At 41.2% G+C, this 14,031-nt stretch overlaps 1 protein-coding gene across 1 annotated transcript in view; it reads left to right on the top strand.

Moving 5' to 3' along the window:
- RFWD3 (ring finger and WD repeat domain 3) overlaps nucleotides 1–14,031 on the top strand; it is a 40,084-nt gene that overhangs the window by 15,075 nt on the left and 10,978 nt on the right. The window contains exons 4-7 of the mRNA XM_090260487.1: nucleotides 2,120–2,190; nucleotides 4,223–4,420; nucleotides 4,517–4,608; nucleotides 13,588–13,702. Of these exons, the coding sequence (XP_090116613.1) occupies nucleotides 2,120–2,190; nucleotides 4,223–4,420; nucleotides 4,517–4,608; nucleotides 13,588–13,702 (476 nt within the window). The remainder of the gene's footprint in view (nucleotides 1–2,119; nucleotides 2,191–4,222; nucleotides 4,421–4,516; nucleotides 4,609–13,587; nucleotides 13,703–14,031) is intronic.

Genomic DNA, 14,031 nt, shown 5'->3' with positions numbered 1-14,031 from the left:
GAGGGTTGGGGGAGAATGAAAGAGAACATTGATTGGTTGCCTCTTGTACATGCCTGGACTGGGGACCAAACCTGCAACCTAGGCATGTGCCCTGACGGTGACCTTTCATTTCCTGGAATGATGCCCCCACCAACTGAGCTACACTGGTCAGGGCTAGGTTCATTCTTAGTGTTGTACATTTTATGGGCTTAGACAACCGTCATTATAATATACAGTGCATTCTTACTGCCCTAAACACTCTCTGTGCTCTGCCTATTTTATCCCTCCCACCCAGCCCCAAGAAAGTTTTTTAAATAGTAGTATTCCAGCTAATAATAGGACAGGAATGATGGGGGGGGGGGGGGACCATTTTGTGATTCCTAATGAAATAATGTATCTATGCAGAGATCATCAAAGTCATTAGGTTGAAAAGTTAGTAGAATTATTTTTAATAGAGGGACCAGGCTGCCATCTTTAGACTTGATGTGCTATAGTCAGAAATATCCACTCCATTTAGCCAGTACTCTTGTAAAAAAACAAAACAAAACACAGAAAACCTGAATTTATTTATTTAAGACTCCAGATATGAAACCAAGTTTGCACAGTTTACAGTAAGGAAGTAGAGAAACAAGGTAAACAAGATCTCAAAGATAAAATTACTCAAATCTAAAATGTAGGACATTTGAAACATCTAGAAAAATATTTAAATGTATATGAAAATCTAGTTTTGTAAAGGGAAAATCTCAAATCAGTGGGGACAAGAGACTTTTAACTTTGTATTGTTAAAACTGGATAGCTGGTCCTGACTGGGTGGCTCAGTTGGCTAGAGCATTGTCCCCAATAGGCCAAGGTTACAGGTTCAGTCCCCTGCCAGGGGACCTACAAGAACCAACCAATAAATGCATAAATAAGTGGAACAACAAATAAGTGTTTCTTTTCTGCCTCTCTCCCCACTCCCACCCCACCCCCCAAGTTAATAAATAAAAAACTAAAACTTGACAGCTAACTGTAAAACAATGAAATTAGATTCATTTCTTACACTATAAACCAGGATCTGAGACCTAGTATAACAAATGAAATCATTTTGGTACTAGGAAAGTTCCTAAGTGAAAAAACCCAGTAGTAAGGAGTACTTCAAAATCTAGAAGCAATACAAGAAAATTGCATAAAAACTTGAGCCTCTAAAAGAAAAGTGACTAAAAATTAAAAATCACCTCCTTGACCATTAATGGAAGTTGTAAAAGTTGATGAAGACTCTGGTAAGTTAAGGGTTGGACTGACACCACCTAAGCCCAATATGAGCCTTCTGTTGTGCTACAATCAGAAGTATATAACCTAATAAGTACCTTGTTGCCCCTCCTCTTCCTCAAAAAAGAATCTACTGAAGCCTCTAGATCTGTCAATTTATAGGTAATGTAGATGATAGGGCAAATAAGTAAATGATACCATGGGGAAGCAAACAGCCAAGTTCAGGATGTAGGACTTTTGTAAGACAAATGACCGAATTCCCCTCAATAAATTAATGACAAGGAATAAAAATGAGTAATGGAAAATTGTTATAGAAGGAAAAATACTTAAGAGACATAACAGTCAGGGTCATTGTGGAGACTTTGTTTAGATCCTGAATCGATTAAATCCACTGTAAAGAGTAACTAACACAATTGGGAAATTTTGAATATGAACTAGATACCTGGGTGTATTAGATGGTGTTAAAGGATTATTGTTAATTTTATGAGATATAATAATAATGTTTATGTAAAAATTCTTATCAGTTAGTGTTGCAAAAGTTTTTGTAAGTGAAATGATATTTTAGGGTTTGTTATTAAGTATTCCAAAAGAAAATAATGGGAATGGGACTAGGATGGAACAAGGTTGGCAAAATACTATTTTTGAAATGTGGTGATGGGTATGGGTTAGTTATACTGTTCTATCTACTTTTAAGTATGTTTGAAAGTACCTAAAATCAGTGAAAAAATAAATTGTCATCCCTTTTACAGTTAGCACTACAATAAGAAATGACGAATGAGTCAGCCTCTCCTGCTAGCCTCTGACACCTTATGACTTATGTCTTCTTCTGTTGTTACATTTCCTGCCATTTCTGGAAACAACATAGCAGAGCAACCAGGTGGTATGTCGGCAGAGCAACCAGGTGGTATTTCAGGAGAGCAAGAAGTTACATGTATTGGTGGAAGAGAGACCCTCCCCGAGCAGGTAATATGAACATCTTTTTACATGAAATGTTTGGATTTTCATTTAAAAAGAAGGCTAGGCTACAGTGGAAAACTTGTCAGGCTTTGTAGGCAGAAGGTCTAATAGTAGATCCTATTCCAAGTTAATCATTTGCATGACCTCTTTCATTAGGTTTAAAAAGGTTGGGGAATAGACCCTGGCGATGTGAGGATAACTTGTCCTGCCTAACTAACAAGGTTAAGTATCAGTTAAAATAGATATGAATGTAGTTTATGAACTCTCAGGCAGAATGTGACTGCTATGTGAAAAACAATTTTTATTTTTTTAAAAACACATTGAAATCCTTAATGTGAGTGTTATTTACATTGAATTGTGGACTCTGCCAATTCCAAAACATCATTGATTTACCTTTTGCATGTTTCTGTGGTCTCCCTGTTTTTATTTCTTCCCTCTAGAAATCCTAAATATGTATGTGCAAATTTATGTGCATAATGACCTGTTTTAAATTTACACAAATGGGATTAACAGTATACCTTGTTTTTTGCTCCTTTTCTTCCTGACTTACTACATTTTGGAGAGCTTGCTATTACGAATACATAAAGTTAAATCTCATTTTTATTAGTAGCTTAATAATAATGTTTTATCATATAAATATAATTTTAACCTTTCCCTTGTCATGTAAACTATGGTTGTTCCCTTTTTCTTCCTAATACGAGTCATGCTGCATCCTTGTACAAATATATTGGCAAATTTCGTGCTTTTATTTATGGTATATATTCCTAGCAGAGAGATTGCTGTGAAGGAAAGATTTGTATTTTAGTTTTGACAGATAATGCCAAATTGCCCTCTGGAAAGTTTGTGCCACTCTACACGCAGCGGCAGCATGTGAGCATGCCCAGCTCTCCTTCACCCTCAGCAGTGCATGGTGTCATCAGATATCAACTTATACCTGATAGATGAAAAAATTGTGTCTTTAGCTTGTATTCCTTCAATTATAAGTGCACAATTATTGACCGTTTGTACTTTTTTTGTAACCTGTTTATATTCTTTCTTTGTTTTTCTGGTATTTTTCTTTGATTCACATAGCCCTGGCTGGTTTGGCTCAGTGGATTGAGCGTCGGCCTGCGAGCTAAGTGTCGCTGGTTCGATCTTCCAGTCAGGGCACATCAGAGAAGGAAAACTCTGACTCCAAAAAACCTCCGCTGCCTTGCGGCATACCTCTTCAGGGGAAAGGCTAAGGGAGTAAACCCCGACAGAAAATCCGGAGCCGGAGTCCCTAAGGCGGTTTGACGTTGTAGTCAACACTGGCAACTCCTGCGGCGCACCTGAAGCCAAGCTGTATTGACTCCGTCTTTCCCTTGGACCCTTCAGCTGCGAAGAGAGGGGGGGTCTGCTGCATGGGCAACAGCAGACCCTCCATATCACCCTGCCCAGGCTCTGTAGCTTCAGCTTCACTGGAGAGGACACTCCAGCGTCATCGCAAGATGTCGATTCAACACGGGAGGGGACAGATACCGTGTCATTCCCGAGTCGGACTGCACAGCCATTCTCGGTGGTGCAGATAGACTCTTAAGAAGCTACACCATCATCTCTCGAGACTGACGGCTGCCGACACACACACACACACATGGGCCGAGTATTTTATAGCTACTTTAGTTGATTTTGAATCTAATTTTGGGTCAATAGCAAACCTACTGTACCCCATTGCTGTTTTTCTGGGTAACTGCTAGTTTTTGTTTATATATATATATCGTCGTATATATATATACACACACACACATATATTTATATATATATTTATAAAGATAGCTTTTTATTTGAATGAAAAAACTCAAGAGTATTATAAGATCAAAGGGTAGTAAAATTTTTGTGGCTTGACTAGATTGCATTCTATAGAGAATGACAAGTGATTCATAGGTGTTGTAGTTTTCCTACAGTGTTTTCAATTGAGTTTGTATTATTTTTGTGTGGTTTTGTTAACTTGATAGTTGTGCATCCTCTTCAAGACTGATTTTGCATTTTCTAATTTGAATGTATTCTGGTTTCCGTCCAGCAGTCACCTCAGAAGTCCAGCTCTCTTCTACCTTCAGCTTCTACAGATGAGGAAGAAGAAGGGGACACTTGCACAATATGTTTAGAAAGGTGGACAAATGCTGGGGATCACCGGCTTTCTGCATTACGCTGTGGGCACCTCTTTGGGTTTAGGTGCATTTCTAAGTGGCTCAAAGGACAGGCACGAAAATGTCCCCAGGTAAGGACTCTAGGTAGGGACTGTGCATGTACACAGTCATGTTAAGTCAGGAGGATTCCTAGAACCCTACTAATTGTTTCCTGTTGGGCTCTTTAGTGCAACAAGAAAGCCAAGCACAGTGACATTATTGTCCTTTATGCCCGAACCCTGAGAGCTTTGGACACTACTGAACATGAGCGCATGAAAAGGTAGGTAGAAGAGTCTGCCCGGCTGGAATGTTCCCTTTTGGTTCTTTGTAGGCACATCTGATAAAAGATATATGAGTCACTCTTACTGTGGTTCTGAAGCTTTACTTGGGCTGTGACCTGGAATCGTTGCCAGTCTGTCTCATTGTGATTTGTAATACATACCTGATCATCATCTGAAAGAGCTCTGCATTGTTTACTGCCCTTACAGCATTAAAAATGAGGACTGGAGGTAACAAATAATTGTGATTTCAGTTATGCCTGAAGATAAACACCAATGGATTTCTCAGTTACACAAGTCAGTACATTGGTTTTCAATTTTAGTTTCCCAGTTTAAATAAAGCTTCTATTCTTGTAATATACAGAGTACATTAAAAAATTCTTTTTTATCCTCACCAGAAGACATTTTTTTCATTGCTTTTTAGAGGGGAAGGCAGAGAGAAATGTTAATTGGTTGCCTTCATGTATGCTCCCCAACCGGAGATCAAACTTGCAACCTGGCTATGTGCTCTGACCGAGAATCGAACTGTCAGCCTTTCTGTCTATGGCAGCAGTTCTCAACCTGTGGGTCGTGACCCCTTTGGGGGTTGAACAACCCTTTCACAGGGGTCACCTAAGACCACCAGAAAACACATATATAATTACATATTGTTTTTGTGATTAATCACTATGCTTTAATTATGTTCAGTTTGTAACAATGAAAATACATCCTGCATATCAGATATTTACATTACGATTCATAATAGTAACAAAATTACAGTTATGAAGTAGCAACGAAAATAATTTTATGGTTGGGGGTCACCACAACATGTACTGTATTAAAGGGCCACGGCATTAGGAAGGTTGAGAGCCACTGGTCTATGGGATGACCTCTCCAACCAACTGAGCCACCGTCTGGGCAAACTGGTGGTACATTTACACAGTGGAATACTATGTGGCTGTAAAAAATGAGGAAATCTTACCTTTTGTGCAAGCCTGGATGGACCTAGAGATTATTATGCTAAGTGAAATAAACCAGTCAGAGCAAGACAAGTACCATATGGTTTCACTTATATATGAAATCTAATGAACTAACTAAACTGAGGATCAAGGTAGAAAACAGGCATGGCTACATGGAACAAACTGAGAGCTGTGAGGAGTTGCAGCGGGGACTGGATGAAAGAAGGTTAAGGGTTTAGCCAAAGAATGTATATGTATAACCTGTGGACACAGAAAACAGTGCAGTCAGTGGTGCCAGAGGGAAGAGGGAGCGGGGGCTGGCAGAGGGAGGGTTAAGGGGGGAAATGGAGATACCTGCAATAGTGTCAACAATAAAAATAAATTGAGCTATTCAGACATTTAAGAAAGATGAATAAAAATAACAGATTTTTAAAATAATTCTACTTCAGGCATTCTAAAAACAGTTAAGAATGTGTGGAAAGATTTACTTAATGAGTCTATTTAGCATTGTTAATCTAAGGAGAATTAATTGGTTGAGTAAACTGGCATATCTGTGTGATGGACTACTGCACATTCATTAGAATTGCTGTTGAAGTACACATATGTTGTCATGTGAAAGCATATTATTAGTGTGATTATATTTTTGTGGACTAGGAAAAAATACGATAGTCACTGGGGAGTGGAATTACAGTTTTAATTTTCTTTGTTTTTCCTCATTTGCTCCAACAAACACTTATTTGTAGCATTTAAAATGCAGGTGTATTATAGATACAATAGAAGTTTACTTATGAACTAAATTCTCCTTAATTTCATCCCTTTACCCAGAGGATATGTATATAGTATGATTTAAGATGTTTTATATTTTATGCAGATGTTACTGGATTATAATTTTTCTTCGGTAGCTTGATTTTTTTTTTTTTTTTTTTTTTTTGGCTTTGTATTATGTTGGGACAATATCCTAGTTGATACATGTAGCTCTAGTTTATTTATTTCAATTTCTATATGTATTCTAGTTCTTTGATTAGAATTTACTTACATGTATTTTGTGCTGGTGGACAGTTAAGGTGGTTTCCAGTCTTTGTTAATAAAAGTCATGTGTAGAGGAATTGGCAAGAGTTTCTTTAGGTCTAGAAATGGACATGTAATTTCACCTTTACTAGATATGGTCAAATTGTTCTTCTGAGAAGCTGTTCTCAATGTGTACTTCCACCAGCAATAGTTTTTTTATTTTTTTGTACCCTTGCCTACCTACGTTAAATTATCAGACTTAAGTTTGCCAGTGTCATGGGGTTTGGTAGTATTTACTTAACTTGCAGTTTCTCAATTGCTAATGAGGTTGAGCGTACTCTGTGAATTTGTTCATATCTTTTGTTCATTCCTGTTGAGCAAAACATTATTTCTTACTGACTTATAGATTTTCATGTTTTCCTTATACTAATTTTTTGTTTTGTATATCGCAAAGAATCCTCCCCTAGAGTGTGGCTTGTCCCTAACTTATTTATGAAATCTTTTATTGAACACGAGTTTTTAATTTTAATGCAATTATTTATCAGTCTCTTGTGCTTTTTAGTCTCCACTGCTTCAAGGTTATAAAAACATAATTTCTTCTCAACGTCTTTAAAAGTTTTAGTTTTTATACAGGTCTTTAATCTATAATCTGGTTTTTAGATAACCACTTGTGACAGAAATTGCTTGTTTTTTGCTTGGAATTGCCTGGTGCGAGTGTTTTGTGGCCCACTCGCACCAGGCAATTCCAAGCAAAAAACAAGAAAGAAGCCTCCAGCTCTTCGCCTCGCTAGCTGGAACATCAGGACCATGTGTCCCGGACTTACTGGAGACCTTCCGTGGATCAATGATGCCAGGAAAACCGCCGTCATCGACAGGGAACTGGCACGACTAAACATCGACATTGCGGCTCTACAGGAGACCCGGTTGGCCGACAACGGAACTATCAGAGAAACCAACTACACCTTCTACTGGCAAGGGAAGTCTCCGGACCAACCAAGACAGCACGGTGTTGGGTTCGCTGTGAAGAACACGCTTGTTAACTCCATAGAGCCACCCACAGGAGGCACAGAGAGATTACTTACCCTCCGATTGTCAACAACTTTCGGCCCAGTCAGCATTCTTAGCGCGTACGCCCCAACCCTCTGCGCCACCACCGAAGAGAAAGAACAGTTCTACCATCCACTGGACGAAGCGTTATCCAAGATCCCCAGAAGTAACGCTCTTTATCTCCTTGGAGACTTCAACGCAAGAGTAGGAGCCGACCACATGGCCTGGCCCACCTGCCTCGGAAACTTTGGGAGAGGAAAGATCAATGAGAATGGTCAGCGACTGCTTGAGCTTTCGTGTCACCACGGCCTGTGCGTGACAAACACATTCTTCAAGTGCAAAGAGATCCACCAGGTGTCATGGAGGCACCCCCGCTCCCGCCACTGGCACCAGCTTGACCTCGTCATCACCAGAAGAACGGATATTGGCAGCACCCTCCTCACCCGCAGCTACCACAGTGCAGACTGCGACACGGACCATGCCCTCGTGGTAAGCAAGGTGCGCATTATGCCGAAGAGGTTGCACCACTCCAAGATGAAGGGTCGCCCACGCATCAACACCAGTTGTGCCAGCAACCCAGTTAAGACCCAGCAATTCATCAACAGGATGGAAGATGCACTCGGCGAGGGAATGGCGGCAGACGACATTATCGAATCCAATTGGTCACGTCTCCGCGACGCCATATACAACTCCGCCATTATTGCTTACGGGAAGAAAGAGCAGAAGAACGCTGACTGGTACGAGGCTCACTGGGAAGAAATGGAACCCGTGATCGAGGCTAAGAGGAAGGCCCTACTGGCTTACAAGGCCACGCCCACTCCCAGTACACTTCAAGCTCTACGGGCTGCCAGGAACAAAGTCCAGAAGACCGCCCGCCACTGTGCCAACACCTATTGGCTAAACCTGTGCAGAAGCATCCAGGAAGCCGCCGATATAGGCAACGCATGAGGAATGTATGAGGGTATCAAGAAGGCAACAGGCCCAATCCCCTCCAAGATCGCCCCCCTTAAGTCCAAGACAGGTGAGGTCATCACTGACCAGGAACAGCAAATGCGGCGGTGGACCGAGCACTACCTCGAGCTGTACGCGACGAGGAACACCGTAACAGACACTGCTCTTAACGCCATCCCAGACCTACCAGTCATGGAGGAGCTAGACACCCCACCTACTGCGGCAGAGCTCGGCAAAGCCATCGACCGCCTCACTTGCGGGAAAGCACCAGGAAGCGACGGAATCCCTCCAGAAATCCTAAAGAGCGGGAAACCAGTCCCGCTACAGCCGCTCCACCATCTACTCTGTCTCTGCTGGAAGGAGGGTTACATCCCCCAGGATATGAGAGACGCCAACATTATCACCATGTACAAGAACAAAGGAGACCGCAGAGACTGCAACAACTACTGGGGCATCTCTCTCCTCAGCGTCGTCGGCAAAGTATTCGCCCGGGTCGCTCTTGCCCGCCTGCAGACCCTTGCTTCCCGCGTCCACCCAGAGTCCCAGTGTGGCTTCAGAGCTGGCCGATCAACAGTGGACATGATCTTCTCCCTACGCCAGCTGCAGGAGAAGTGTCACGAGCAGCATAAACCACTGTACCTCGCCTTTATTGACCTCACGAAGGCGTTTGATCTGGTCAGTCGAAGCGGACTCTTCAGCTTGCTACGGAAGATTGGCTGTCCACCACATCTGCTTGCTGTGGTCATGTCCTTTCACGACAACATGCCCAGCACGGTGTCCTACAACGGCGCAACCTCTGAGGCCTTCCCAGTCAGCAGCGGAGTAAAGCAGGGCTGCGTCCTCGCGCCTACGCTGTTCGGAATCTTCTTCTCCATGCTCCTCCAATACGCCTTTAAGGACTGCAGCGAGGGTGTCTTCATTCACACCAGATCCGATGGCAAGCTCTACAACCTGGCCCGTCTACGAGCCAAGACCAAAGTCAAAGAGGTGCTCATCCGTGAGATGCTCTTCGCCGACGACGCAGCCTTGACATCACACTCCGAAGAGGGACTCCAACAGCTAGTCACTTGCCTTTCCCACGCATGCAAGGAGTTCGGACTAGCCATCAGCCTGACGAAGACGAACGTTATGGCTTAAGGCACGGGGACTCCCCCATGCATCACCATCGACGGATACACCCTGGAGGTTGTCAACGATTTCACTTATCTCGGGTCCACCATCTCGAGCTCTCTGTCAGTCGACTTGGAGGTCAACCGGAGAATCGCCAGGGCAGCCACAGTTATGGCCAAACTGAACCGGCGAGTGTGGAACAATTCCAGCCTCACTGAGAAAACCAGACTGTGCATCTACCAAGCCTGCGTACTCAGCACTCTCCTCTATGGCAGCGCGACGTGGACCACCTACGCAAGGCACGAAAGGAAACTCAACAGCTTCCACATGAGGTGCCTGCGACGCGTCCTGCATGTCGCCTTGCAGGATAAGGTCCCCAACACCGAGGTGCTGAAGCGAGCCAACATGAGCAGTTTGCATGCAGTTCTTAGTGAGAGACGCCTCAGGTGGCTCGGCCATGTCAAAAGAATGGATGCAGGCCGTATTCCCAAAGACCTCCTCTACGGCAAGCTAGCAGAAGGCCAGAGGATGACAGGGCGCCCAAAACTGCGGTTCAAAGACATCTGCAAAAAGGACATGACACAATGCTCCATCAATCTCAACACATGGGAAGTTCAAGCAGACGACCGCCTAGCCTGGAGGCTCGCGGTCAGGCAAGGTACGTCACGCGCAGAGGCTGCGCGCAACGAGGAGGCGGCCCAGAAAAGATCGAGGCGGAAGCAGCGTCAACAGCAGCAACAACAGCCATCTGCCTTCACCTGTACCAAGTGCGGCAGGGATTGTCACTCCCGAATCGGACTGCACAGCCATTCTCGGTGGTGCAGATAGACTCTCAGGAAGCTACGCCATCGTCTCTCGAGACGGACAGCTGCCGACGACGACGACAACGACTTGTGACAGAATAATTATTAAATAGCATATTCTTTCTGTATAAATTTTCACTACCTCTATTCTAAATTAAGTTTCTATGTATGAATGGACTACTCTTTTGTTCCGTGGTCTGGTGGTTTATTCTTACTCTGGTACTCCAAGTTACAATTTTTTGTAGCTTTTAAGTATGTCCTCCTGTCTTGTTCTTTAAAATTGACTTTGCTGTTCTTGGTACATTGCACTTCCATATTAATTTTAAAATTAGTTTGCTAAGTTCCATGAAAAACCCTTTGAGATTTTTATTGAAATTGCTTAAGTTTTTAGAGTAACTTGAGAAATGCCATCTTCAGAATTTTGAATCTTTCCAGCCATGAACATTCTATAATATCCTTTTGGACAACTATAATTGAAAAACAGTAATAAAAAATTTAAAAAAATATAATATCCTTCCAATTACAGTTTTCTTGTGTCTTTTACAAGTGTACTTTAATTTTCTAATCAGTTATATGGTGTATGGGAAATGTGATTGATCTAATTTTCTTGATCTTGATTTTAGCACCTTGGTGAACTCTAATAGTTTTTAGGTTCTCTTGAATTTTTCATGGGATAAATAGGACAGTTTTATTCCTTTCTTTCCAATTTTCATCTCTTTTTTTCTATTCTGTCTCATTGAAGTGGAAACCTTTTTCTTTCTTTTTTTCTTTTCCATTTTCATATTTTTAAATTGTCTTTAGGTACATGCAAATTCATGATTTTTATTCTCAATATACCCTTTCGTTATGCATTGTTTCTCTTTATGCTTATTCATGTTTTTTAAATACTAATTGGTCATTCTTTTCTTAGCATTTTCCTGTTATATGCTTCCTCTCTGTTTTTTTAAATCTATTTTATTGATTTTGCTATTAGTTATTCCAGTTTTCCCCCTCTGCTCCCTGCTGCCCAGTACTCTGATTTCCACCTGTAATTTTCTCTCTTAGTTCATGTCCATGGGTCATACATATAAGTTCTTTGGCTTCTCCATTACCTATATACTGTTCTTAACATCCCTGCTATCTATTTTGTAACTACCAATTATGTTCCTTAATCCCTGCTCCTTTTCCCGCATTCTTCCCCTTCCCCCTCAGCTGGTAACCCTCTAAATGATCTCCATATCTGTGATTTTGTTCCTGTTGGGATGGTTTGCTTAGTTTGTTTTTTAGATTCAGTTGTTGGTAGTTGAGAATTTGTTGCCATTTTTAATGTTCATAGTTTTGATCTTCTTTTTCTTAAATAAGTCCCTTTAACACTTTATATAAGGGCTTGGTGATGAACTCCTTTAGTTTTACCTTGTCTGGGAAGTACTTTATCTGTCCTTAAATTCTAAATGATAGCTTTGCTGGATAGAGTAATCTGGGTTGTAGGTCCTTGCTTTTCATCACTTTGAATACTTCTTACCAGTCCCTTCTAGCCTGCAAAGAATTTTTTGAAAAATCAGCTGATAGTCTTATGGGAACTCTTTTGTAGATAACTCTCTGCTTTTCTCTTGCTGCTTTTAAGATTGTCTCTTTATCTTGAACCTTTGGCATTTTAATTATGACATGTCTTGGTGTGGTCCTCTTTGGGTCTAGCTTGTTTGGGACTCTGTGCTTCCTGGACTTGTATGTCTTTTTCTTTAGCCTAATTAGGGAAGTTTTTTTTTCATTAGTTTTTCAAGTAAATTTTCAATTTCTTCCTCTTCCTTTTCTTCTGGCATTCCTATAATTTGGATATTGATATGTTTGGAGATATCACAGAAGCTCCTTGTTCTATTCTCATTTAAAAAAAAAAATTTTTTTTCTTCTTGCTGTTTTGATTGAATTTTTTTCTAATGTTCCAAATTGTTTATTTGAATCCTGGCTTCCTCCCCTTTACTGTTGGTTCCCTGTAGATTTTTCTTTATTTCACGTAATGCAACCTTCATTTCTGTCTGGGTCTTTTTATGCTGTTGCAGTACCCAATTATTTCTTGGAGCATCCTGATAACCAGTGTTTTGAACTCTGCAGCTGATAGGTTACTTATCTCCATTTCATTTAGTTCTTTTCCTGGAGTTCTGTTCTGTTCTTTCATTTGGGCCATATTTCTTTGTCTCCTCAATTTGGCAGCCTCCCTGTGTTTGTTTCTTTGTATTAGGTAGAGCTGCTTTGACTCCTGATCCTAGTAGCCTGGCCTATTGTAGAAAAAGCACCTGTCCGGATTAATGTAGCTTCTTTAAATCCTTGGTTGTCAGACTTCCGTACAGCTCGATTTCTAATTTTTGCTGTAGTTCTGCACGGAGGTAAAACATGTTTACCTGTGCCTCTGTCTTGGCCGGAAGTCTCTTAATCTGGCATCAGTGGATTTAAGGAAACAGATGGCTGACCTAAAAAGTAGGAAGGGCACAATAATGGACAATCCAAGCAGATGTTTCTCAGAAACCCAAAGGCTACCTATAGGAAGCCTGTATAGGGCTTAAGCGAGGTGTTCTTTTACCGAGGTCCATGGGCTCTCTACCTATCTTCTAAGTAAAGATTTTCGCTAATTTCTAAGTGACATTTAGCACTTCCCTGCCCACGTCCAGCTGGGCGGTCTGGGCAGTGGCCCCTTGCACACACCCTGCTTTCTCTCTCTCTCTAACTTTAACCTCTTTTTTTGTAGCGTTATTTGAGTTTCTGATGAACACCTGGTAGCTTGTTATTTTCTTTTCATTCAAGAGATAACCTTAGTTATTTAACATGTAATTTTACTCTTTTATATTTTGGCCCTACCTCAAGCAGTGAGCTTGGCTCTCATCCCTCAGTTTGCATTTTTAATCCTTACTGCTTAAGGAACCAAACTCATTGTCTCCTTTAACACCAAAACCTAGTATGCTCGTGAATTCAGCCCCTGCATGCTACATTTCTGTATTGTTTCTGGACTTTAGGGATATTTTTCTTATATTTTATTTACTGGCGTGACTTAGAGTGAAGTGTGTATATTATAGCATGAACTTGCTATGGCATCTTGTTTGGAAGTGTTCTGTAATCTTCCTAATCTCTGCTTATTGCTGGGTTTCCCACCTAGTGTCTTACTACAGGAGCAGATACTAAGGAAGAAGGCCGAATTAGAAACGGCACAGTGCCGACTCCAACTTCAGGTCCTCAGTGAGGAATGCACTAAGCTTCATGTTCGTGTCCGGGTAAGTTTGCCCTTTGAAATCCAAAGAACTTTTGGGATAGGAAGTGAAAAGTAATCTAAATATTACTAAGGTTCATCTCAGATACAAATAGGATTTATCAAATTTTTCAGCAAGTAAACATGACCACCTCTTAATTCTGATTAGGGCATTTGTCCAAAGCTTATATGCTTTATGATGAATTCTACTGCATTCTGAATTTTAAAAAATTAAACGAAATAATTCAAAACTTAAGTTTATTTCACCTTTCTGAATTTACCAGTAAAATGAGGATTTTCAACAAAAACGTTTAACCCTACTGTTTATGATTCTGTGCTCTCTTTATTTCATTT

Source organism: Furipterus horrens, unplaced genomic scaffold (genome assembly GCF_987537825.1).
Source record: "Furipterus horrens unplaced genomic scaffold, mFurHor1.1.pri manual_scaffold_13, whole genome shotgun sequence".
NCBI classification, from domain to species: domain Eukaryota; kingdom Metazoa; phylum Chordata; class Mammalia; order Chiroptera; family Furipteridae; genus Furipterus; species Furipterus horrens.
This window is presented reverse-complemented; position numbering and strand designations above follow the sequence as displayed.